We start from the raw sequence: 27,325 nt of genomic DNA on the forward strand, positions 1-27,325 counted from the left end.
TGAAGGGGAGAACTAGGACTCCTCCAACGGCGGGGGTCGAAAGGCCTCCGCAACCCCAGTTAAGTTATGTATTTGTTAAACTTTCGAAAAAGTAATCCTCTCATATTTCTCCAGACAAACCTCCTTCCGTTTTGGTTTAACCAAAGCTGCAGACACTCAAATACAATTTATGAGTCGTCCCGCGTTAAAACTACCGATATTGAGGTAATATGTGTCGTGTTCGTTGGTGGAAGTTGCATGTGCATCGTTGCATCCAGTCCGTCTAGTCAGTCTAGCATATGGCTAGATAAAGTATTGGTGGTATTCAGTTTTGTCCTGAAACTAAAGCTTCAAACCACGTTTGATCCTCCGAGGTACGAGTCTGCCGTCGCATTCAGAGGAAGAAGTGCGCAATTCAACCTCCTGGGTTCAAGCTATGATTGCCCACGGGTATGGCCAACCTATGGATTGTCACAGTATCAAGGATCCAGAAACGTAACCGCCACGGAGAGCATCAATACCGAAGAGTATCAACGTCATCGAGCAACAGGGCAAAATGAAACTATCATCGTCAGTCAAAGGGACCGTCGACGCCGCGCGGGCGTCCACCGGAGGCCCAAGGGCCTCCGTTCAGGCAAGTCGTTTTCTTTTCCAGCATTACATTTCAAAAAGCACCCTCTCATTTTATTCAGAGACCACCAACGTTACACGGGACACGGATTGCCTCAGCATCCGTTCACACCAAATCATCCGTCCATCATCATCAAGTTGAAGTCGTCCAGTAGCCAAACTTCAAAAGTCAGTCAAGTAGTCGAAGTTTACGGAAGCGTCGTCAAGTTTCGTCCAAATCGTCATCACCAAGAGTCCAGAGAGTCTTCAATCGTCAATCCAGTCATCGTATCATCCAATTCGTCACCATCAAGAGTCGTTGCTTCAACAGAATCGTAATCAGCATACGAAGCATAGTTCATCATCGTGGTCCAAGCAGCAACACTGATCATCATTGGCTCAGAAGTAGTCGTCACAAGTCGCCGAGATCGAAGTCGCGTGGAGGCCTGCAATTCATCATTTCCATCATTATCACCAGAAAACTACAGTCCGCAATCCAGCACCAACAAAAAGTTATGGTTGCAGTCCTGAATGCATTTCCGAAAGTCATCATCGACAACCGATAAGCCCTGGCAGACAGCTACTCAATATCAGGAACTAATTCAAGCGCAGAAAGTAGTCTGCCAGGTAAGTTGTTCCGGTTTTACACAAAATTTCTGCACGAAACTACATCATCTTTCCTTCCAACCGAGGCAATAAACAACAACAACGTTCGATCGATCCCTAACTGATGTACAATCGGCTGATGGCAGCAAGTCCATCGGTATGTAGGCCAAGGTCAGCCCGTTGTTATCATCGTCATCGCAGTTATATCGTATATGGGTCAACTTCATCGTCAGCATCGGTAACAGTAGCAGTAAGATACTAGTATATAAGACAAAATTGAAATCAAATTACTACCTGAGATAAGTTTGAAAACAATTGTGAGCTAGAGTAGGAGGTTTTGAAATTGTTTATTTCAAGGCGGCCGGCGTATGGTTAAGCAGGACAGAAAGGGTGAAAAAGTGAGTGACCAAATAAGTTCCACACTACGGTATCACTTGTTATCCTACTTTATCGCATGTGCGTTCTTGGTCCGTTTCGTTCTGCGAAACGATATGATCGTAGGTACCGTAGTGTGTGAAAGTATCTGCTATCACGATCGCTTCTCGGTCGTAGATCAGCTGGTCTGCAAAGAGCGATAATTGGTTTATATAGGCAGAAGTAAATATACCACCGCGAGAAGTACACCTCGTCCGTTTTTAATAAAAAGTAGTAGTTTCTGTTCGCGTGAATAAAGTGTAGTTTTTTCAGTGGAAACCGTCGCGAAATTATTATTACGTGTCCGAAAACCGAGTTTCATTGACGCGCGAACAATTAGACTTTCATGACGAATTTTAGATGCCGCCAATAATGTACTGATGGTACATTTCTAAACACCAACCTTTCACCAACCTTTCATTCACCTTTCATCCTTGATTTCAATCACTACCAGCTGGGTTTGACACGAAAATATGACCAGCTGAAGCTTGAGAACAATGACGATGACTGTAAACATCGGAAGGCCAGCTGGTTTTGTTGTGTAAACAGGATCAGCTGGTGAGTCGAGAACAAAGAGAAAATGGTAAACACTGAGCCGGCCGAAGAAAACTGTCATGAACATCAGGGTAATTGCATGGGCGGCGGTGATCGAAAAGGGGCAGCGAAATTGAAGGCGAAATCTGAGAAAGACGAAATTAAGATCACTAAAGTCTAAGTGGTGAAAAAATCGCAATATTTCTGGAGATAACTTGTATGCGGAATTTAATTATAAAATATTTTCTCATCTCGTATCTGGATGGTTGAAAACGTTGTGCAAAATCATTACATAGGAATCGAACTGGGTGACGGTAAGTATTTATTGTTTTTCATTCAGTCTTCTAGACGAACATTTTGTTGTTGTCTTAATTTGCTTCTAGGAGAAAAATTTCCAACAACTGCCAACGTTATTCGATTCTCGTGTCTATCACATTCACTCTAACAACTGGAGGGCCGAGTATTCCAGTGGATTTTATTGAGAAAACCCAAAGCGAGGGTAAGTTGGATTCATTACTGATTTACAATAAATTACATCTCTTGCTGTTATTGCAGATTATGTCGGAAGGAACAATTTTGTCAAATAAATTATGCATTAATTGAAAAATGAAAGGAATAAGATATTTAAAATACATAATGAAAGAATAACAAAATCAACGAGAACCATACGCTATGCAGTACCATGCTATGGTGTAACTACACCCCAACCATTTTTTTCAATTTCTAGTAATGCAATTACCAACCGTATGTGGTAAACTCTCATTATGGTCGTCTTTCGAATTTTGTTTGAGAAAAAACCCATTCTCAAACGGTAAACATTATTAATAGCCCGTTGTTGATATGGTCGGATCTCACAAAACATTATTCGTTAAAGTTGAAAAATTATCCAGGAATGGTTCACCCCAAGGTTCACCCACAGACAAACAGACGTAACAGCTAGAACAATCATCAATTTAGAACATAGTCACGTGAACATTTACGCCCAATGCTAAAGATACTTCATTTGGCCAACTGCGAACTAGATGGCGGTAGTGAGCAAACGTCAAACTCGAACAAAAACGATACGAGCGCCACGAGTGGCCCGTCGGCCAACTATTAAATATTAGAATTGGGCGCTATTCTGCTGTGCGATGAAAATAATAAAAGTGTTACGTCTGTTTGTCTGTTGTTTCAATTATGGCCAGTAGCTGAGACGAGACTCGCGGAGACGGTCTTCTTTTTCTGCGATTGCTGAGTTTTTTCTTATTCCACTCAGTGTGTACATCAATTTTGCGCAAACTGTTCAAGCTCTCACATGACCATCTCAGCAAAAAAATATTGCGTTTGCATCACACAGAAGCAAAAACGGCATTTTGAGTGAAATTTCATGTCAGCAAACGTAGCAGACATTATAATTAACTAGTCTTGTGTTTAGATTTATCAGCATCTTTGGAAAAACTGCTCCGCTGACTAAGTTTTTTAAAAATAGTTTATTTTGAATACAATACTTTTCACTTTTTCAGTCATAGAAATTATGGGCTGCATTTAACTTTTCGTGACAGCGGAATCTGGGCTGCATATGACGTTGATATTTTTCCTCTTCGCGAGTCTCTCTCAGGCCAGTAGTACCATTTCGAATATGGTTCGTAATGGAACATACACCATTGTCGGTGATCTTCCGATAAGGTTCGGAGATAAGCGGGATGATAGGTAGCTTAATAGGGGTATTCACTAAAACTTGCGTAAAAAGAAATCCTGCGTAACTTTAGCAATGAAACATTTCAAATGAAATATTCCTTTTCTGCTTCTATAGAATGTCAAATCAAAGAAATACAATCTAGTTATCCGTTGTAAACGTCAGACAGTTATCCAAGGTTTGTTGTTTGAACTCAAATCGTTTTTTATCGCCGGAGGATATTTTTTTCAAAACTGATGTTTATGCATTCATTATTTGATCAAATAACCTGAATCCAACCTAAGAAACAGCAATAAATGAGAGCCAGTGTATTGTTTGTGGTCACTCAGGAGCTACATGACAAAGCCAAATAGGTGCTATTTCTGGCTGACACGCTACAAGGCGCCAAACGGCCCGTGTACCCGGTTCAACTACCTTTACTAAACACGAGACCAACGTAAACGGAAACCACGTAGACGTAGAATGGTCAATATGTGATTTTATTTGCAAGTATACACTTAAATTTGCCCAGCATATTCTATTTTAATCTCAAATATTTACAATTTTCTGCAGTAGAATGGTAGAACTTTGGGTTTTCAGCCTTTTCCGTAACATAATATTTGTGTTTGTTTGGAATTCCCATAGTGACACACTGACATTACCGAAGCATTCTACGATTGATTTTGACATACTAAAATATTTCATTGATAATTTACGCAGGTTCATGAAACATTTCATATAACCAGTTTAGCATGACTTACGCAGTGAATACCCTTAATGTATTTATAATGCAATACATGATTTCCCGTTCATTCATTAATAACCATCTCATTGGATATGAGCATAGAACGACCAGTCTGTCCAAATTATATGCATGTCCAAGTTATATACGTTACCCTATTGTATCCGAAATAATTTCTTTTTAAAAATCTCATTCATCGGTGCAGTTTTTCCCAAATATGCTAGTAAATTTAAACAAAAGACTGAAATTTCACTCAAAAGGCTGCTTCGGTGTGCTGCAAACGCATTTTTTTTTTTGCTTAGACGTTCATGTGAGGGTTTGAACTGCTGATGTAAACATATAGCGAAATAAGAAAACCAATGACAGAAAATGAAGACCGTCTTAGCGAGTTTCGTCTATTTAATTCTATATACCATGGCGCTGCTGATTTGATACGACAACTGCCAAAGAGTAATCGTCAATGATCCATTCCTAGTCAAATGTTTGTCATAGTGTACCCACTGATTGCTGTACACAATTCTTCAGGTCAAAGAAACGATTGCCTAGAAAGTAGCTTATGTCGACCGTAACTTTTACTTAAAAACATTAATATCAATACATGTACACAATAACATAATCACACATTCATCATTCCCTCCAGGAACATCAAGGTATCCACCGATTCTATAGTCATGTCCACGTCTCGTCTGACGATAGTCTTCTTTTTGCCTGCCACGGCATAAGTATGCGCTTCCTTGGCCATATTCTGCACAAACAACTCTGCTGCACGGGTCATCAGGAAAATCGCTTCCGCCGACACAATATGCACATCGGGATCAGCCTTCATGATCGATTTTATTTTACTCAGCGGAAGTTGTGTCAATCGTTGTTCAGATGATTCTAGAATAAAAAAAAAATTGCTAAATTATAAACAAAAAATTGCTAAATTATAAACGAGTAACGGTCTGTCAAAAATACTTTGATTATCCTATTGGGAATAATGTAATTTTATTGTAGAAAGATTTGCTTTGGTTAGCAGACTGGCTATGTAGCAGTTACTATGAACGAATTGTTTAAGAGTGAAGGGTCAAACACAATGCAACGGCATTACGGCAAAGCGGCAATACCGACTTGAATGACATTTCAATTTTTTTTATCAATGTCGACTCAATCAGATTCAACAAGGATTTGACAAGTAGAGTGTAGATCAAGATGGGCTTAGAGTCGTTCCGATACTTCCGATATATCGATATTTTGCTATCCGATATATGGATATTTCCTATTCAATATATCGGTGATATCAATATTTCCTTCCGATATATCGTAAACCAAGATTTATAACAATTGTAGGGTTTTCTCCTAATACAATTAATTTTTAAATGTTTGATAGCAGTTCACATACCAGTTGTTATTACGGTTGTTAAACAACATTTCCGGTTTGCGGTAGCCGCAGAGTTCTACCGCAGCTGTCAAAGTTCTACCGCAGGCTTCGAAATCATTCCTATGATTCCTAATGCTATGAAAAATAGTAACAAACAACAAACAACGATCATCAAGACGGTATCCAAGGTATCATTGAAGCCTACTGATGATTCACCAGTGCAAATCATCAGTGATGTGACAGCTGCGGTAGCTTTTCGTTGCACCGTAAAACGGAAAGTTTTCCCTAAAATTGCAATATATAATGTATCATATAAAAAAATCATGTCCCTATAGATTAAAATACCGGTAATATTTAGTGTTCAAAGAATTCTTTCAGAATCGTAGAAAATTCAACGCGCGGTATCTAAGCGATACAAGAATTCTGCACCCTTCAAATATATCAAATGATATTGCGAAATATCGATATTTTGATACAATAAATCGGTGGTATCGATACTTCGATTAGATAATCGTATCGAATCGAATATCAATACTTCGCAATATCGGAACGTCCCTAGATGGGCTTGCCGTTTTGCCGTTGTACCGTGCTGCCGTTCACATTGTGTCGCGACAACCATGGAGATGCAGAGATGATCTCGGTCTCTCGCTCGTGGCCGGCGTCTATACTGACTTTATAATGTTTGGATTTCCGGAAAGTGTACATTGAAGATGGAATGCTACTCCCAAGCTACATCTGTTGGTTCCTTGTGAAACTTCGATTATTCTGGTCAATCAAGGAGTAGCAACTACGAATTGATCATCAATGCTAATGCTAATGCTATGCTAATGAAGCAAAAGTGATAGCCATTAGACCAACAATTCCGTCCCCTTTATTTCGTTAAAGTAGTTTAAAGATTAACAATGGAAACGCCTTGGGGCGAAACGGATTATTATATAACAGCTGGTTTTAGAATGATCTACTAAACATAAAAATGCTGTAGAAATTTCTACAACTCGTGTAGGTATGTATAATTAATTTTATTGCAAAATAAACTTTAAAAATCAATTTATTTCTTAATAAGCACGTTTTTCGAGATTAAATGGATTTATGCCATTAAAGCTCGGTATCTCGATTTCGAGTTGGAGAACCATAATAATAGTTACGATTGACCTGATCAAAAGTTTTTTTTTTACTAACATGCTTACGTTGAATGGATGAATAAATTACTAGGGGCCCATTCACAAATTTCATAACGCTGAAGAGGTGGTTACAGTTCATACAAAAATATCAAAATATTCATACAATACGAGCAGGTTGGTGGCGTTTTGAAATTTTTGAATGCAGTATTCGATAACTAACAGAATGGTCCCCTCAATATCGAGCTATGGAGAGTATACTGTGGTTTAAAATCATCATTAGACATAAACTGGAATGTCTATGATGCCAACGAAACATTCAGTCCTGATTGGCTGATTCGCCCCAGTGATCAATTTAACCCCGGATTACGGTACCATAATTTTGACGTTACCTTTTCTGCTTGATTTACTAGCTGCTGGTTGTTCCTGGTTCACTTCCGAGTCGGCCAATTCTTCTGGCTCTTCAATGGGCGTCTCTTCTGGCTCTTCAATGGGAGTCTCTTCGGGCTCTTCAATGTTATCATCTGCGATCGGTTCTGATTCAGGCACTTCATTCAAATCCTCCGATGCGAAGTCTTCCTCTCGAACAACCAATTCGTTCGTCGGTTCTCCGACATTGATTTGTTGTGTGGGCGGTTCCGTACCAAAGTCGATTTCTTCCGAATCAATATAATCGCGAATATTATTTGCCGGTTTATTGGAATTTTGGCTGACTTCCATCTTATGATCTTTTGATTAATCGTTCGCTCGTGGCGCAAGCTCACAGAACACTGGTTTTGTTTATTAAATTTCGCGCCTTTCGAAAAGCAAAATTCTGAACGTCACAAGCGTTACTGATTTTTGTTGTGGCGTTACATTCACACTCACATTTCAATTTCAGCCGCTCTCACACACATTGTCTCACACTAAAATCACATGTGCTGAGCGAAAATGCAGATCAAAACAGAACTGCTCACAACAATATTGTGTAAGATTGTACAAAAATTTTTCGATTTTCGGCTGTGGAAAATAGCGTTTCCTGTGTTAAAAACTACATAAAAATGGCTCAAATATCTATAAGTCGTACTTTAAACGGCTTGTTTCACATGTAAGTAACTTAAGAGTATCTGTTCAGCTTTAAATGTTGTAAAGATGACTTTATAAGATGCGGTATCACGGTCACATATCGGCCTAAGATAAATATATGCATAGGGAAATTTTGCCTCTAGAAATTGCAACAGAATTACACAACGCAAATGATAAAATTTTCAACAAATATGATCAAATCTTCAATAGTGAGTTCGATTAGTTTTAATTAATTTTTAATTTATTAACAAAGAGGTAACAAGAAACTTTTTTTCCTCTACATTGATGCATAGGGTAGAAGCACCGATTTGGGCCATAGTGGATTATACATCGTGTCACACAACAAATTTGGATGAAACATTAAATACGAAATTTTCCTGTTCAGTAGGTAACATTCACAAAGAGCTACATTCATTTATTTGTCTAAATTGATTCAAAAATAAATGAAAAAATCTTTTATCGTGTAAGCCTTCTATACACCAAATTTGGCCAATCTCTAAGAAATAAATGTCCCCGATTATTCGATTTTTATAATCTGCTGGTTCAGACATCGCGTGTACATTAGTGTGGGACAAAATTTAGATTCTCGCTCCAGTCCGCTTTTTGGATTGCATTTAGGTCCCATAACAACTGTGCAAAATTTCAGCTCGGTCGGAGAAACTATATTTTAGCGCCAGCCGTTCAAAGTTTGCATAGGATTTACTATAGGAAAACTTACTTTTGCAAAGAAAAATCGCCAGAGGTCGTCCATTACATTTTTAATCATTAAATCCAGTTCCACAATTATTCAACCGTTGAGCTTTCATTGAAAGGAAATAGTTGTAGGTACCAGATTTAAGCGTTGGCACTATTCTTCTGAAACCTTCCACGTTTTTGTGAGAGGTAAATAGGGTAGGTGTACCAGTTATGGACATAGTGGTTCCCTATTTCGCCATACGTGATTACTTTAATGTCTTCAAATTTTGAAAATGTTTGTGTGTTGCAGTATTTAGATTTATCATATATCTTGATGTAAAAACATCCAAAAAGATTTAAAATGTGAAAGTTATTAAAATTTAACATATATGCATTTATCAAGGGACTCGTTCAGGAATGACGTATTTCCTAGTTCTTCTTCTTCTCGGCATTAACGTCCTCACTGGGACAGTACCTGCTTCTCAGCTTAGTGTTCTTATGAGCACTTCCACAGTTATTAACTGAGAGCTTTCTTTGCCAAAGTTGCCATTTTCGCATTCGTATATCGTGTGGCAGGTACGATTATACTCTATGCCCAGGGAAGTCAAGGAAATTTCCATTACGAAAAGATCCTGGACCGACCGGGATTCGAACCTAGACACCTTCAGCATGGCTTTGCCTTGTAGCTCGGACTCTAACCACTCGGCTAAGGAAGACCCCTCAATTTCCTAGTTATAAACAATCTATTACAACTACCTAAAACATATGTACAAACTCTTCCAAAAACTTCTGCTTCATCTTTTTACAGAAATTTATTTAAAATTGCATAAATTTCTTCCATGAATTTTATCAAATTTTATTCTAGGAATTTCCCAGTAATTTCTTCAGAAAATTTTCTCAAATAGATCCAGTGGCTTTCTTTAGCCGTGTGATTAGAGTCTGTGGCTACTAAGCAAATCCACGCTGAAGGTGTTTGAGTTCGATTCCCGGTCGGTCAAGGATCTTTTCGTAATGGCAATTGCCTTGACTTCCCTGGGCATAGAGTATCATAGTCACACGATATGCGAAAATGGCAACTTTGACAAATAAAGCTTTCAGTTAATATCTGTGGAAGTGCTCATTGAACACTCATCTGAGAAGCAGGCTCTGTCCTAGTGTAGACGTAATGCCAAGGAGAAGAAGACTCCAGGGGTTTCCTACTAGAAAACTCCAGTGAATCCAGGGGTAATTCCTGGAGCTATTTCATAGATTTTCCTATAAAATCTCAAATAGAATTTTCGAAATAAATTTGGTGAGAGTACACGGAAAAGTTCCTGGGTAAATATCTAGATTTTGGGGAACTCATAAAAGAACCACTAATGAAAAAAATCCTGGAAGAATCTCAGAAGGACTCTTGGCACAATCTCTGGAAGAATATTGTTCATACTTACAGAAAATTTTTACAAATATAAAAAAATCTTAATATTTTTTTAGAAATTTAATTAGAGGTTCTCTCTGAAGAAATTTAATAAGTTCGTGGGATCGACAATTTTAATGTTTTTGAATCGTGTTTTACATGGGCGTTTCTATGATTCACTTTGGCATAGGCGGCTTTTCACGGCTGAATTGTCTGAAACTTTGCTTTGCTTTTTTCTTTAGCATTCCAATACACCATATAATGAGGCTAAATATAAGCTCAGTTGTTTTTGAAAACCGTTGCCGAAGTGAAAAAAAGTGCCAAAACTAGGGTCTAACCACCTAAGAACTGTGACGAACTTAATTTATAAAATTTGAACAATGATAATTTTGGAACCTATACACTTGTTCATTCAGGCAAATGGACTATCGAAATACATAGGGACCACTTATGAAAATTCGCCAAAATGAATCAGGTTGAAGCCTTATGGAACCAAACTTCGAAAACAAAAAAATGTTTTCGCGGCAACCTGGAATCGACCCAAGGATCTTGCAATCGTTGCGTACACCACGCACCTATCGACGCCTTGATGTGAGTTGATGCTAAAACGATACATAAAGCGTTCGTATTACAATAACCGTTCCACCTTTCATAAGGCAAAATGGTATGCATTTCGATAGTCTAGTTCACAGCATGTTTGTTCTATTTAAATAGTGATGGTCTCAAAAATGTGTCAAGCTTGTAAAGCTCTTTTTATCTGTGACAGTAGATCAAAAAGAGCGTTAAAAAAATTGTCAGGAAATTTCAAGGAGCCACACAGTTTTAGAGAAAAAAGGAACAATTGTTTTGTTGAATCCCTTTGGCAACTGCTAAGCTTTTAGAGTTCTCTATGAAATATGTGACAAAAAAACATACATGACCACAGAGCGACAAAATTGACCACCCTGCATTTCTACTTTTTTATTTGAAAAATGATCAATGGCAAGATTTGAAATGAAAATTTATGCTTGATTAAAGTTTTGTAGAAAAAGGAAAAGCAATCGTATTATTTTTAAACATTAATTTTACTTGTAGGAGAAATATTGCTCCCCGGCATCAAACTATTCGATCCTTCAGTACGACAAACCGGCCGTTCAGGAAAGCACAGCCAATCTCCAAAGAAGAAGAGTCCGAGGTCAAGGATGAGCCAATCAAGTATTTCAACAGTGCTGCGTCACGATGGAAGGCAGAGCAAACCAGGAGTGGCCAAGTTAAGCTGGATATGCCCTGGTTCCAACCGTACGTAGTTAATCTAAGCGTTGTCGTTTTCCTGCTGTATTTCTGCGTTTTGCGCGAAGAGAACGATATCGATCGAGGTTTGGAAAGCTCGCTTTACGATCACATACCAGGGCTCGAGCAGAAACAGTTGCTGGTGAATTATAACTATAACAAGGAAAATGGACTATCCACAGTCGAAATTGAAAAACGAATGCAGGAACTGGGTATGGAGTATTGAAAAAATGTGAAATAAAGTTTTTAGTAAATACGTTTTGTACAAAGTGTTGTTCAGATGACCAGCCAATTTTAGCTCAATAAATAATACATACAACGGATCAAATGTCATAAAAGCTGCCTAATTACTGAAAAAAGTGCAACCTATGTTTTGTACTCTTAAACTCTGAACACGTATTCAACAAGTATTGTTCTATGTTTGATTGATTCGATCACGTGATGAAATGGAAAGTCAGTCAAGCTTTGGCGATATCAATGACACTGATCACGAATCAGCTTTCCATGATGTAGATATGGAATGCTCTGAAGAACAAGACTAAACAGATGAAAATTTAAGAATTACAATATAACCTGAATTTATTGTCTAATATCTACAAAACGGAACATCAAAAGATAAGTGATTATTTATAATCTTTTCTCTACACTGAAATGAATTTTATTGTAGAAATTACTGAATCCATGGTAAAATTAAGAACTGCACCAACGATTTTCAACCGACTACATTAATCTGTTAACTATACCAAAACATAGTCAACATCACTACACGCAGAGAAATGATTTTTAAAATCAATAATATTCTGTATTGAAATCAACAAAAAAAATTATCATTTCTCGGCTAATAATATATTTTTTTGATTTCAACAACAAAATTGTGTTGTTTTAAAAAAATATTTTTTTGTTTCTAAAATCAGTCGTGAGCACAAACAAAAATTAGTTTCTTTGAATTCATAATAAATATATTTGATAATGCTAAACCTTATGTTGAACCAAAAAATAACTGTGTTGTTTTTAAAATTTATATTTTTTGAACCAAAAAAAGGATTTTTAAAAACAAAAATAATAATTTTTGTTTTCAAATATGTACTTTTTTGATCCAACTTTTTTATTTATATTTTTTTCTGGTAGCCCGATATTTCATTTGAAATGATCACAAATAAACAGACTATTTTCTCTCAATTTAGATTTTATTTACATCTCATTTACAAATAATCATTAGATGAGTTATTGCCTTCTTATAAGCTCCTGGTTAAAAAATTGCATTTGCCATTTCTGCAAATAACTCGGCATTTTGTTGACGCGGTCAGCACGTAAATAACCATGCACCGTTCACGAGTGATGGCTTCGGAATTACTTTCTCTTACCACCGGTGATGCGGTCGAAAGGCAATCTGTGGATAATGGTGGAGATACCTATGATACATAGAAAAATACAATTTATTTATTTTTTAACACTTCCTCTGTTAATTTATACCTGGACAATCCATGCATCAATTCTTGAATTTCCTTCCGTTCCAGGATTTGCATGGTTTCAAGGGTATATTGATTTTCTAAAGATCAAAAAAATGCGCCTAAGTTCATTATCAGATAATTACATGGAAACAAGACAATTACTTACCCAGGGTACGATTGATAAATTCTTCAGAGAGTCCAAAACTCAGCAATAAATCCACCAGCGCGTCAATAACTTCCTCAACATTCATAGCCAGTACTTCTTCTGTTGAATCCATTTTAGCTTTGTTTCAAATCATGGAAATGGCGTCTGGCCGTGCGTACATACTAGCAAAAAAAAACATACTCATACACTCTCATATAATGCATATGTATGTGTATCAATATTAGGATTTTTTGAAACAAAAAAACTTTTTTTGAAAGCAAAACAGATTATGTCAATAGCCAATAAAATATTTTATTGAATCTAAGGTACTTGTGTTCCAATCAGTTTGGTGTAAAAACAACAATTAAATTTTTTGGAACAATAAAATTTAATATTTGTATTCAACAAAAACAATTGTAGTTTTTAAAAATATTTCAATAATATTTATTTTTGAAACAAAAAGGTCTGTTTTCTCTGCGTGTACACAAGAAAATTTCTTCTGTTGATTTAACCAGAGTTGTAGTATTTTTGACTAGAAACATTCTTGATTTGAGAAGTTTAGCATCATACTTTTGATCGGACTATGTTGTACGGTGGGTGTCGCGGATTGAAATACAATGCTTTGTAGTGGATGCTACCATGGACATAGTCAAATTTACTGCACTGCTCAGTGATTTTGACCAGATTATAGTAAACTTAACAGATTTTTGTAGTCGGTTGAAAATCGTTGGTGCAGTTCTTAATTCTACCATGGATTCGGTAGATTATACAACAAAATTTGTTTGCGTGTAGACACACTAGTGACAGATGAATGGATATTCGCGACTACGAAACAAAAAGAGATTTACAAAGCACTCGCACTTATGGGAAACCTCGTAAGGAACTGTCATCGTGTGCGTGAAAAAAAAGCAAAAAATATATCTCTCCTTGTTTTTCTCACAGAGAACCGAAGAAAACATCAGCAGCTTCGTAGACCCGAATAGGTTACGGGAAGAGTCTGCACTCAGAAACGCGGGAAGTCACAAAATGACTAAATTTTAGTAATTTATGACTATTTTCTATCTGCCTCTCTTTTACCCTGCAGGGAATTTTATTCCTATTTGTCAATTCACCCTGGTTGAGGCATCGCTAAGCTTCAACCCAGTCGAAATGACAGTTAGTGTGAAAATTCACAGCAGAATGAAAGAGAGGCAGATAGAAAATAGTCATTAATGCATAAACTTTAGTAATTTTGTGACTATTTTTATTTCTCAGTGTGTGTGATCTGTATGGATTTGAATTCGAAACTTGTAACCTTCTGACACAGACAAAATTCTGAAACATTGGATCACCAAGTGGCTCGGTAGCTTAGTTCGCGTCTTGAATTTGATAGTAGCTTAGTTGATAAAGCACTCGTCTAGCATGAAAGAGTCGTGGGTTCGAATCCCAGCTGCGCAAGTGAATTTTTTCTCATAATTTCACCAATAATTTATCCATTACTTCCACGCGTAATAACTTCATTAATTATAAAAAAAATTAGGATTGGATAACCGGACAGCTCGATGTATGTGTCAATATATTTAAATTTCAATCAATTTTAACATTTCCACACATATTCCTTAAAATTTCAGGTCTATAAAAATTTATTATATTTTACAAAATCGTCTCATATTTCTTATCTAAAGGGTCATGCACAAATTACGCCACGCTTCAAGGGAGGGGAGGGGGTCAAAGCAAGCGTGACAAGCCTTACAAAATTTTCAGAGGTCTCATGCAAAAAACGTGACATAGGGGGGGAGGGGGTCAAAAAATTTGAAATTTAACGTGACATAATTTGTGTGCCATCCCTAAGGACTGAGGTAGATTACTAATTAGAAAAAAAAAACTAAGAATTGCAAAGATTACGATGTTGTTTCCTTTTTTATTCAATATCAAGAATCCGTAGTAAACTTTAAGACATGTGTGTGAAAATGGTGATATCCAACTGAAATAGAACTGTAATTGAAATTCACATTATTTTAAGTTCTTCAACAAAATTTCATGTCGTGTGAATCATTACACACAAAAATACAGGCTTCCAAACATGGGCATTTTGTATGAAAATCGGCAAATTTTAATTATAAACTATTATTTTTTAACAACTACCGAAAAGCTAAACATTACATATAATTTGCAATTGGATTAGATGGACAAATTGATGTGAAGATTTGCTAAAAAGTTACACGTCTTCTCAGTGAGAATCGAACTCACGACTCCCTGATCTCTAGTTAGGGCGCGTTACCCCTACGCCATCAAGTACTATTTTTACTATTTTTACTATGCGAATTGGATTACCGAACAGCTCAATAGTTTGGTAATCCAATCCGCATGGTTATTAAATTAATTAACTCATTACATCAAGTAAAAGTACAAGTCAAGGGGCCTTCCTTAGCCGAGGGGTGAGTCCGCGACTACAAAGCAATGCCATGCTGAAGGTGTCTGGGTTCGATTCCCGGTCGGTCCAGGATCTTTTCGTAATGGAAATTTCTTTGAATCCCTGGGCATAGAGTATAATCGTACCTGCCAAACGATATACGAATGCGAAAAATGGCGACTTTGGCAAAGAAGTTAATAACTGTGGATGAGCTTTAGAATACAGTTGTTGTGGAAGCGATGTAGGTACGATAGGCAAACAGTTTCAACACTAAATAAATCGCACTCGCTCGCTCCGCGTGTGTAGGAACATGAGATGGATGGATATTGGTTATGAAATGGGTCCGCGTGGTCTGTAGGGATTTGAATTCTAAACTTGTCACCAAGTGGCTCGGTAGCTTAGTTGGTAAAGCGCTCGTCTAGCATACAAGAGTCCTGGGTTCAAGTCCCAGCCGAGCACGTGGATTTTTTTCATAATTTCACCCATAATTTGTCCATCTTTACCACGCATAATGAGTTAATTAATTTAATAACCATGCGGATTGGATTACCGAACAGCTCAATATAAGTGTCAGTTTAAATTTTTACTTTTATTTTTCATTTCCAACACTGAATAACAACTACCATAGAGTAGCCAGAACATAGTGTAGGATTTATAGCAGATGAAGTGTATTGTGAGGTGAAAATCACGTAATGGACGAATCCATGTGACGGTACTGGAAGAATTTTTCAACATTAGTCTAATCAACATGTATGTGCCCACAAATGATAAGCCCCGGACCACCAGTGTTGTTCAGACTCATTTCCCCGAAAATAACATTTTCCGAACTACGAAGCCACGAACTACTACAACCATGCTCTATCTTCCTAAGATAGAAAAGCAGATGGTTAAGCTTGAGTACTGCACACAAAATCGATCAATTTTGATCCCAGAGAGCCACAATTCAAGTTTCGGTGAAATGAAATGAGTGAGTGAGTGAGTGCGAATCATTTCACCGAAACTTGAATTGCGGCCCACCGAGATCGAAACTGTCGGATCCCATGTGCAACACTCAAGCCCAACCACCTCCCCCTCCATCTCAGGAATACAACGCACAGTTATAACAGTTCATGGCTTCACAATTCGAATTTCGGGGAAATGAGTCTGGTCAACACTGCGGACCACCATGATTGCCTCGGCAAGACCTCCTGGTGAGGGTCATTTTTTTATTCCTTACTTTTATTTGTTAATCACTCCGTGCACTTGGCCGCTACTATGCCGACTATCATATCGTTCTTATTGCTATTTCTCTCATACCGAGCAGGTAGAGGAGAGTGCTGCCGTTGGTCCAATCCATATTGGTTCATTGTGCTTTGTTTCCGTGTCGTTGAGGCAACAGCCTACAAAAAGGGTCAGTGTGTCTCAATCACCATCCGATACTCACGGAGGATGGAGGTGTTCCCCAACACACGATCCTTCGTGCGGCGTCTTCTGGTGGCTGGAAGAGGTTGAGAATCGAACCCATGACCTTCCGCTTACGAAAGAATGTCCAATCACGACGTAAAAATACTTATCGAGGGTGTCAACTCTCAGGTCGGAAGAAGATAGTGAATTGAAAGCTCAAGTTGATTGAAAATTCTAAATAAAATTGAGAAAAAAAGGATGTCATCATGAATCCAAAGTAGAAATGAACATGCGATATGCAGTAAATTCTACGCATAACTGTGTCAGTTATGTAAGTAGTACTATAAAACGAGAAATAATTATGCGCAGAACTACAGTGTGGCTCTATTGTGCTAGCTGATAAAAACTTTTATTTTATATCTTCTCATGCTCAAATCTCTCTTAAACTCTATGCGGGGTATGAATGGTGGTTTCTCTGTAGCTACCCTACAAACATGTGTTGTATGATTTATTTGTTCTAGTTCCATAATAAGACTTTTCTTGTTTCACTATTCTGTTGTTACAATCTAATAATTACAGAGGCATTCGTATCGAATTTCAGTTAACAGCATCATTTAGCTCCCTTCAGTTCCTTTTTGTTTACTTCAACAGCATTGATAGTTATTGTTTGTTGTTAAATCCTCGCATCAAATGTGTGTATCATGCTGTGAAAGTTCCTCGCCAATTATACATGCAACGAAAGCAATCATTTTCTCGAAAACACTGAGTTGTTCAAAAACCGTGAAGTCTCCCGCCAAACGGTAAATTCTGTGTTTTGCGTCTTTTGCTCGCTTCGAGTTAAACAGTGCAATAATGTTCTACCATTATCTGATTTCACGGTTAGAAGAAAACGTCATTACTATATAAATTATCGTTAATAAGAATTGATTTAGGAAGAGAAGAAAAGCAACTACCTATTGTACGTATTTGTTCTCTACTTTAGCGCTTCTTTTGCACCTTTTTTCCTTCCATTTTTTGCGCTTCAACAAGATTTCAGTTGTGCTTCAATATCATAATAAATAAACTGTTTGGAAAGTGATTTTCAATCTATACTTTCCTCGCGTTCATTAGACTTCTAATCGCAAACTCTCTAATTTATGCTTTTCGACTTCCATCAGATGGAGTTGATGAAGTTGCAATGGATAGTTTTTTTTTTGAAGTCGAAAAATCTAAGCTTGATCATTTGAACGATTGCCTGCAAACTATATCTAGTAACATATTAGCTTTCATTTCACTTTAGTGGGCTGTTACTGTTTCATAAACTTTCTCTAAATTCAATAAAACCTAATATGCTACGAAAGAAAATTTGTAATAGAATATATCTCAACACTTTTGAAAAGGCATAATTAATTTGAAACTTTGTGATTTATAAAAATAGTAATATATAACAGTTTTGTGATTTTCTTATAGAAATTGGTTTGAACAAAAACAAATATCACGTGTCGAAGTGATGAGTTGGAGATTCCATCCTTAGATCAACCGAATGACCCTCGGATAGAACTAGGTGTGGCTATTCTCCGCATGACCTTCCAAACCGGAGCGGGATGACTTCATGTGGTACTTGTAGCTGTTGCGATGCAAACCCGCCGAAAACGAGCATTACGGTTCAAGAATACGTTCCCATTTTTGCTATTGGCGGGCTCTTGATCCGTTCGTTTTCGATTGGTTCGCGCTGCTGCTAGTTCGTCACGGTTTCCTCCGGGGGCGAAGATAATCGATTTAGAATGTCTTCGGATTCATTGTCTACAAAGGAAGAAAGAGAGATAAAACGTGCGAAATTAGTTCAAATTCTTCTGTTTTTCGTTAAATAAGTGATAGCAAAGTAGCAGAGTAAACGCTCCCTTAGCGAAGATAGCTATGTATTTTAACATGTGTCGCACTAAAAAATGACTATGAGATATTATGATATACGATGCAAAAATGAAACAATCAAACGAAATGTAATCTAAAAGCTATTTAAAACAATTATGTGGCTTAAAAAAATTCTTTTATACTGGTGCAGCAGTACCCATAGTGGAGAGTCTAATAAGAAATCAATGGATTACGCCACTAAAGGTACCATGCTAAAAACATACCTTCACTAAAGGACCAGTGTTCCTATTATTGGTGCAAGGATTTTTGCAGGGTGATATTAAACGAATTGTGATTTTCATACATATGAACGATAGGAGAATCGGGGATGAACCAGCCTCGGGCTGAATTTCCCCATAATAAAGAGTCAATTAATTAATTAATTGATAGAAGAATTTGAAATCTATCGGCTGATACGTTTTCTGAAGCTTCTTTTCTGGTATAGTACTAAAGAGTTACATAGAATTTCCAATGTTGAAACATTGAAACAAATGTCAAAAAAGATAATTAATAATTTTAGACATAAATCGTTGCTACGATTAATGCGTTAAGTTAGGTTAATGTAATGTTTGGAATGATACTAATAAAGAATTGCACCACTAAAGGTACATTTGTCATCCCAATCAACCAGTGTTCCATTTTCTTTATAGAACTTTGTCTAGCGATGGCGATCGCCAACGATTCAAAACTAATCGATATCGATCGCTATCAAAAATAACTGTCTGGTTGACCGGGATATTTTCCATTTATGTATCAATTGGGTCCTAAAATGTTTAATGAATTCTTGTTTTATTTAAAAACACTAAAGAGCATGTTCTTGCAACTACTTCTTCCAGCTCAAATAATGGCTATAACATATATAAACTTTAATTTAAAAAATGGTTCCAAATATGAACCTTGAAACTTTTGATCATGTTTGACGTTCACTTTGTCGACAAAAATGCCACAGGGCCTCTAGTTTTAACACTGGGGTTGTTCCTATCTGACATTTCGGAAGGGACACGTAAAACAAAATATACCAAAAATTTGAGTTGGTGTGTGACAAAATTTCAAAAAAAAACCCTAAAAAGTGTATTTTGGACCTAAACCAACGAAAATCAGTTAAAAATTTAGTAAACATGTGTTTCTGGCCTGAACTTAAGCGTTTGGTACTTAAATTGGGACAGGGCTTTACTGCCCATAACTGCATATTTGTAACATTCGACAAAAGTAGGCATTGAGTAAATGGAATACCAAGTGTGCATTTTATGTCAGTATGGAAGGAAACTTAAATTTCTAAAAAATACCAGGAACTCAATAGTGCTTATTTGAGGCTGATATTTTGTACAACTAATATCGCATACTAGGTGAATAGTCAGAAAATAATTTTGATAGAAATTTCATTGCTACTACATTACGAGGCTTATTTATAATCTCAATGTGACTGTTATGCAGTTATAATTACCAATGTGACAAAACAACTTGGTATTTTTTTCGAATATTCTAGAACAATCTCACAGATTTCAGTAAGTTGATCGAAAGTATTTATCATTTGATGACTCTGCATGGTATTAACTCCAATTTGTCAAAAATGTCGAATGTGACTGTTATGCAGTTATGGGCAGTTTAGGACCCTATCAAAATTATCACGCTTTAAAGGGGAGAGGAAGTTTAGTCAGATGTGACGATCAATAGTATGTATTCCATACAATATTGTTAAGGTCTCATACATACAAACTGGCCAACTGTTGCGTGGCGTAATTAATGAACATTCCCTAATTGTGTTCATACTACGCTCCAAGATGTGTTCAAAGCAAATAGGGGCAATGGGGGCAGTATGAACATACGGTGCCACCCCGGATTTGACCTCAAGACAATGTTTTAATGTCTAGTGTCATCATGATCTGCTAGAAGATGCTTCAAATTGCCACCACAATAAACACCGTAAGAATATTCGTGTCAACACTCAAATTATTCACAATTGTACAAATTTGACTTATGTCATGAAAAGCTTATAATTTTGACAGTTTTCAATTAAGGCTATAAAACAATTATATTTATTATTCTGATAAACTTTACCAATCCATTGAAACTTCTGATCATTTTGAACAATTCGTGCGCGAAATTAGAATTGGTCGTAAACAAAATTGTTGGAAAACAGAATATTATTTACAAAGTGAAGGAGTGGGGCAAAATGAGCCACCTTGATTTAGGAAAAAATGCATTGCCTAAGTATAGGTACTAGATTTTTTTTACTGCGCTAGTAATCTTGATGCACTATCTAGCAAAATCTTCCGCCACACAAGTGGAACATTTTGCTAGAAAACAGATTGAACCAAGTGTTGTAATTTAATACTAGAATTACATGGTCTGTTTATGCGCCGACTGGAAGAGTTGGAGTGCGAAGAGATGGAGCAGCTGTATCGTTCTCAAGAAACACGTAAGTTCTACAAGAAACTCAATGCATTTCGCAAAGGCTTTGAGTCGCGAGCCAAAATGTGCCGGGATAAGGATAGAAGTAGCACTACGATGAACACCTAAACGGCGCAGAGGATGAAGATTAAGACAGCAGGTGGAATGGCTTCATCAGTATGGCGGATGAGGGAGACGTGCCAAACAGCTCAAGAACAACAAAAGAGCTGGAAAGGATGGTATTGGAGTGGAACTTATTAAAATGGGCCCAGACAGGTTGGCCACTTGTCTGCACCGATTGATAGCCAGGATCTGGGTTACAGAACAGCTACCGGAGGAGTGGAAGGAGGTAATAATATACCCAATATACAAAAAGGGTGACAAGTTAGTTACATGGAACTTTGATGCTGATTAAAAGGATAACAATTTTACTATCAGAACTTATTTCTCTAAAACGTACTGCAAATGTTTACTAGGAACTTAAAGGTACGTTAGAAGTAGTTTATTTCCCTCCAAAGCAACACTAAAGTACATATTGAGTGTGCAAAGAATCTGTTTAGAACTTGAATTAAGACTTCAGTGAACGCGTCAACCGTACTTGAAGTGAACTGTTTTCCGACTTTAAAACAGAAATAAAGTTCGAATGTGAACTTCTGAAGCACTTGTTATGGTTCGAGTTGAACTTGTTTTGAACTTATAATACAAGTTCACTGAAAATGCTAACCGTACTTCTTTTGAACTCGAACATTATGTGGAACCAAAAAAAGCTTTTTCGTTAATCAATACGATATGAGATTTTATCACTACGCATTGTTTCGGTTGATTAGTTTTACGGTATTATTTGCAAAAAAGGCTCTTTACCGTCTTAAATGCAAGACAACACTAAATAAAAGTTAATCGTGTTCGAACAAACGCACCCCTCAACTGGAATACAGGGGACTAACATATCGATACACTTTGTTTCGGCTCGAGAATGTTCATCAAATATTCACAAGTTCACTTTAATGTATGTTGAATTTACCTACCATTAGTGGTGCACCTAAGGGAAAACTGCAAAAACACGGTGTTAAGATCATGAAATATATGATTTTAACGTATCATTCGATAGATCTCAAATCCTTCTATCATTCAAATGTATAAAAATCACGATTCATTTGAAATTTCCCTGCAAAAAGCCTTGCACCAATAATAGGAACACTGTTCCTTTAGTGGAGGTATATTTTAAGGATGGTTCCTTTAGTGGCGCAAACCATTGATTTCTTATGGGACCCTCCACTATGGGTACTGATGCACCACTATAGGTGCAAAGGAGCAAAAAAATAAGCAAAATAATTGTTTTAAATAGTTTTACGGTTAAATTTCATGAATATTATTCGATTACTTGTATCATTTTTGCATCGTACATAATACAAAAATATCACATAATCATTTATTAGCGCGAAACATGCCAAAACACACTACCTCCACTATTGGAGCTACCTCCACTAAGGGAGCGTTTGCCCTACCTGCATCGAAGAAATGCTGTTCACGTCAAATATTTATCAGGTTCGAAGGAACAACAGCTAGCACTTGAGTCGAGTCCGTCAGAAAACTTCATCGCCGTCGTTCCCACCCCAGGCAATATTTTTACTGTTATTGTGAATGTTCTCACCTGGGGAATCCCAATGTACATATATCTCAATCCTACACACAATTGTTGATTTATAATGTAAATCAGTGAATAACCTTTCTTTTTCAATATTCTTTCAGTAAACTTTTTCATAATTCACATTTTTTCATTTGATCACTTGCACTTCAGAGAAAAAACTGCAAACCAAAACAAACTATAGAATGTCAAATCCCACAAGTTCAGAAATAGTTCGGAGAAAACTTAATAGAACTAACAAGTGTATAATGGGTTCAGAGATGATTTCGAAGAGAATTTGAAGTTATAAATAGTATCAACATGACTAGATCGAAGCACAAGCATTAGAAATCAACATAACAAGTAAATTTATACACAATTGCATTGGCGCATATGGAGTACCGGTATGGACCATGATTTCAACGAGGAGAATTCGAGTTCGAGTCTTGCAGCAAATATAAAAAAATGTAACTTTCAAAAATACTAAATCAATACCTACTAAGAATAAGGATATGCATAACAAAATATGGAGTTGATGCACAATGACAGTGATTTTTTTTCCTCCTTCTCATTTGGGTTTTGTTTTGAGCTGAACTGCTTTCTATGCAGCAGTGTAAGAGAACGTTTTGTGAACTCAATTACTTAAAAAGGGAGCTGCATAGAATGCTTTTCATGATCCTTTGATAAGCTGATTAAGCTTAAACATACTATTTTATCCGAACTTTTGGTTGCTTGGGTTTCGAGCGATCACCATTCTTAACGCAGCCTATAAAGTGCTTTCCGAGATCATCTTCCGCCGTCTATCACCACTGGCAAGCAGATTTGTGGGAAGTTATCAAACCGGTTTTGTGGACGGGCGATCGACGACAGATCAAATCTGTATGTTGCGGCAGATCCTCCAAAAGTGTCGCGAATATCAAGTCCCTACGCACCACCTATTCATCGATGTCAAAGCGGCCTATGATACCATCGACCGCGAAGAGCTATGGAAGATTATGGACGAGAATGGTCTTCCCGGGAAACTGATTAGACTGATCAAAGCAACGATGGATAGTGTACAGTGCTGTGTTAAGATATCGGGTGCATTATCGGACCCGTTTGAAACACGCAAAGAACTTCGACAAGGCGATGGTCTTTCCTGCCTCCTGTTCAATATTACGCTAGAAGGTGTTATGAAACGAGCGGGCTTCAACATGCGGGGCACGATCTTCAATAAATCCAGCCAGTTCATTCTTTGCTGACGACGTGGACATTGTCGGAAGAACGTTCCAGGTGGTTTCTGAACAGTATACCAGGCTGAAACGTGAAGCAGATCGAGTTGGATTGAAGGTGAATACGTCGAAGACGAAATATCTGCTGGCTGGAGGAACCGACCGCGATAGAGCTCGAATTGGCAGACGCGTGACGATCGACGAGGAGTTCGAGGTGGTGGACGAATTTGTCTACCTCGGATCATTGATGACGTCGGATAACATCTGCAGCAGAGAAATTCGAAGACGTATCATTGCCGGAAGTCGTGCTTACTACGGACTCCACAAGACCTTGCGGTCTGGTAAACTTCACTTCCGTACTAAGTGTACCATGTACAAGACGCTGATAAGACCGATAGTACTTTACGGGCATGAGACGTGGACAATGCTCGAAGAGGACCTGCAAGCGCTAGGACACTGTTTCTCAACCTTGGTAACGGCGAAAAAACGGCTCGCTGTAAGGTGTTCGTTTCAGCGTGCTTTTTTCATGGTCGGGGTCCGCGGACCCCCTGTTGAGAAACGTGGCGCTAGGAGTTTTTGAACGACTTGTGCTTAGGATGATCTTCGGCGGAGTATGTGAGAACGGCGTATGGAAGAGAATAATGAACCACGAGCTTGCGCAACTCTACGGTAAACCCAGTACCCAGAAAGTCGCCAAAGCTGGAAGGGTTAGATGGATGGGACACGTTGTGAGAATGCCGGACAACAATCCCAAAAAAATGGTGTTCACTTCAAATCCGGCCGGTACAAGACGAAGGGGAGCGCAACGAGCTAGTTGGTTTGACCAAGTGGAGCAGGATCTTGGTAGTGTGGGGCGATCGAGAAATTGGAGGTTAGCAGCCATGGACCGAGTTAGTTGGCGTAACATTATGGCTCAGGTCATGTCTTTAAGACCGTAGAGCCAGCAAAAGAAGAAAGAAGAAGAATGTGTTATGTTTTTTTTTTTCAAAAATAAGCTGAGATATTGAATACTGTAAAACTATGCTGCCCATAACTGCAAAACAGTCACATTCGACATTTTTGACAAAATGGAGTTAATACCATGGAGAGTCATCAAATGATAAATACTTTCGATCAACTAATTGAAATCTGTGAGATTGTTCTAGAAAATTCGAAAAAAATACCAAGTTGTTTTGTCACATTAGTAATTATAATAGCATAACAGTCACACTGAGATTTCAAATGGGTCTCAGAAGGTCAGGACAGTAAAGGCGATGGCTACGTCAGCACAACGGACAGTGGAAACCAACTAGCTCCCGCGATGGGGGATGTTAGGGATACCTTTTAACAGCTCAAGAACAACAAGGCCGCTGGCAAGATTGGTATCGAAGCCAAAATCATCAAGATGGGCCCGGGCAGGTTGGCCGCTTGTCTGCATCAGCTGAAAGTCAGAATCTGGGAAACGGAACTGCTACCGGAGTAGTGTGGTCAAGGCGTTATATGCCATATCTTCAAAAAGGGCGACAAAGTGGAGTGTGAAAATTATCGTGCAATCACTATCCTGTCACTATCCTTCCGTCGTCTATCACGGACCAGAACTTTTCCGTGCGGCAAATCCTCCAGAAATGCCGTGAGTATCAGGTTCCTACGCACCACCCTTTCAACGATTTCAAGGCGGCATACGACAGTATTGATCGTGTAGAGCTATGGAAGATCGTGGATGAGAACAGCTTTCCCGGGAAGCTCACAAAATTGATTAGAGCAACGATGGACGGTGTGCAAAACTGCGTGAAGATCTCGGGCGAACACTCCAGTTTGTTCGAGTATCGGCGGGGACTTCGACAGGGCAATGGACTTTCGTGTCTGTTGTTTAATATTGCGCTTGAAGGTGTCTTGCGGAGAGCCGAACTTAACAGTCGAGGCACGATTTTCACGAAATCCGGACAATTTGTTTGCTTCGCGGACGACAAGGATATTATTTGGAGAAAATTTGAAACGGTGGAAGATTTGTTCAACCGCCTGTAACTCGAAGCAACAAGAGTCGGACTGGTGGTGAATGCGTCGAAAACAAAGTACACGCTGGTAGGCGGAACTGAACGCGACAGGGCCCGCCTAGGGAGCAGTGTCACGATAGACGGGTATATTTTCGAGGTGGTGGACGAGTTCGTGTACCTCGGATCCTTGCTGAAAACAATGTTAGTCGGGAAATACGAAGGCGCATCATTAGTAGAAGTCGTTCTACTATGGGCTCCATAAGAAACTGCGGTTAAGAAAGATTCACCCCCGCACTAAATGCACGATGTACACAACACTCATAAGACCGGTAGTTTTCTACGGGCATGAGATGTGGACTACGCTCGAGGAAAACTTGCAAGCTCTTGGGGTTTTCGAATGCCGAGTGCTAAGCACGGTCTTCAGCGGCTTGCAGGAGAACGGTGTGTGTGGTAAAGAAAGAATTACGAGCTCGCCCAACTCTACGGTGATCCCAGTATCTTGAAGGTGGCTAAATCTGGAAGGATACGCTGGGAGAGGGCATGTTGCAAGAATGCCGGACAACAACCCTGTAAAGATGGTGTTCGCCACGAAGCCGGTCAGATCAAGGAGGTGTGAGGCGCAGCGAGCTAGGGGGCGATCCATTTATTAGGTAAGACAATTTTTGGGATTTTTCAACCCCCCCTCCCCCCATGGTAAGACTTTTTGTATGAAAATAAATTATAAATTGTATGGCACGTAAGAAATCTCAAACCCCCCCTCCCCCCATAAACTGTTACGTAATTAATGGACAGCCCCTAGGTGGTTTGACCAGGTGCATCAGGACCTGGAGAGTTGCAGTCGAAGATGGAGAGAAACGATCATGAACTGAGTGAATTGGCGGAATATTGTTGGCGAGGTTTTATCAAGCTAACTGATGTAAAACCAAATCAATAATAATGAATGGAAAAAGTCGAAGAGAATATCCAGGCTATTGGTTTGTGATTGAAATGAATTTATTTCTTGATAGATTTCAAATACTTAGATAATGAATTTTATTCGATCATCAAAAAATCAGTCAAATAAACATGCATGCACATAGAAGCTAATAGTTATCAACAAAAAAAAAATAATTGCGTACATGCTTAATATCACAGAAAAAAATCTTTCACGTAAATCTTTAGCTAGAATGCATATTCTACATTCGCATTCGATTGTGTTATTTCTCATTATCGACGTGAAAATTCAGCACCAATTTAAATTACTGCTCGAGATATAGCCTGTCAGTCAGTCAGTTCTTCCCGATGACAGTTAGTGGCCATCGCCACTATTTTCCTCTCCGGAGTGTAATTGCTGCATCATTGCATTGATACTGTCGATTGTCGAGCGCAGTGCATCACGAACGATGCAAAAAATAATACCAAAGGCCAACAAAAAGGAGTTAATCCTTTAATTTTGCATTAATCT

At 38.1% G+C, this 27,325-nt stretch overlaps 2 protein-coding genes and 3 long non-coding RNA genes across 5 annotated transcripts in view; 2 read left to right on the forward strand and 3 right to left on the reverse strand.

Annotated features, from left to right (window-relative positions):
- Positions 1 to 1,906: 1,906 nt before the first annotated feature.
- Positions 1,907 to 2,995, forward strand: LOC110675489. Its single transcript, XR_002499533.1, has 3 exons — positions 1,907 to 2,456; positions 2,526 to 2,641; positions 2,698 to 2,995. It is a non-coding gene; the product is annotated as an uncharacterized LOC110675489 (long non-coding RNA).
- Positions 2,996 to 5,087: 2,092 nt separating this feature from the next.
- LOC5572871 (DNA polymerase epsilon subunit 4) lies at positions 5,088 to 7,826 on the reverse strand. The gene is made up of 2 exons (XM_001660581.2): positions 7,409 to 7,826; positions 5,088 to 5,417 (listed from the first exon to the last, which is right to left on the reverse strand). Exons 1-2 carry the CDS (start codon positions 7,734 to 7,736, stop codon positions 5,155 to 5,157), a joined length of 591 nt encoding a protein of 196 aa, XP_001660631.2. The 5' UTR covers positions 7,737 to 7,826; the 3' UTR covers positions 5,088 to 5,154.
- A 116-nt stretch (positions 7,827 to 7,942) lies between these two features.
- On the forward strand, positions 7,943 to 11,677 carry LOC5572870. The gene is made up of 2 exons (XM_001660580.2): positions 7,943 to 8,103; positions 11,227 to 11,677. The coding sequence occupies exons 1-2, from the start codon at positions 8,057 to 8,059 to the stop codon at positions 11,645 to 11,647; spliced, it is 468 nt and encodes a 155-aa protein (XP_001660630.2). The 5' UTR covers positions 7,943 to 8,056; the 3' UTR covers positions 11,648 to 11,677.
- Positions 11,678 to 12,589: 912 nt separating this feature from the next.
- Positions 12,590 to 13,441, reverse strand: LOC110675490. Its single transcript, XR_002499534.1, has 3 exons — positions 13,039 to 13,441; positions 12,895 to 12,970; positions 12,590 to 12,833 (listed from the first exon to the last, which is right to left on the reverse strand). It is a non-coding gene; the product is annotated as an uncharacterized LOC110675490 (long non-coding RNA).
- A 3,738-nt stretch (positions 13,442 to 17,179) lies between these two features.
- LOC110676310 overlaps positions 17,180 to 27,325 on the reverse strand; it is a 167,010-nt gene continuing 156,864 nt past the window's right edge. The window contains exon 3 of the long non-coding RNA XR_002500257.1: positions 17,180 to 18,574. This is a non-coding gene — a long non-coding RNA (uncharacterized LOC110676310). The remainder of the gene's footprint in view (positions 18,575 to 27,325) is intronic.

Source organism: Aedes aegypti, chromosome 2 (genome assembly GCF_002204515.2).
Source record: "Aedes aegypti strain LVP_AGWG chromosome 2, AaegL5.0 Primary Assembly, whole genome shotgun sequence".
NCBI classification, from domain to species: domain Eukaryota; kingdom Metazoa; phylum Arthropoda; class Insecta; order Diptera; family Culicidae; genus Aedes; species Aedes aegypti.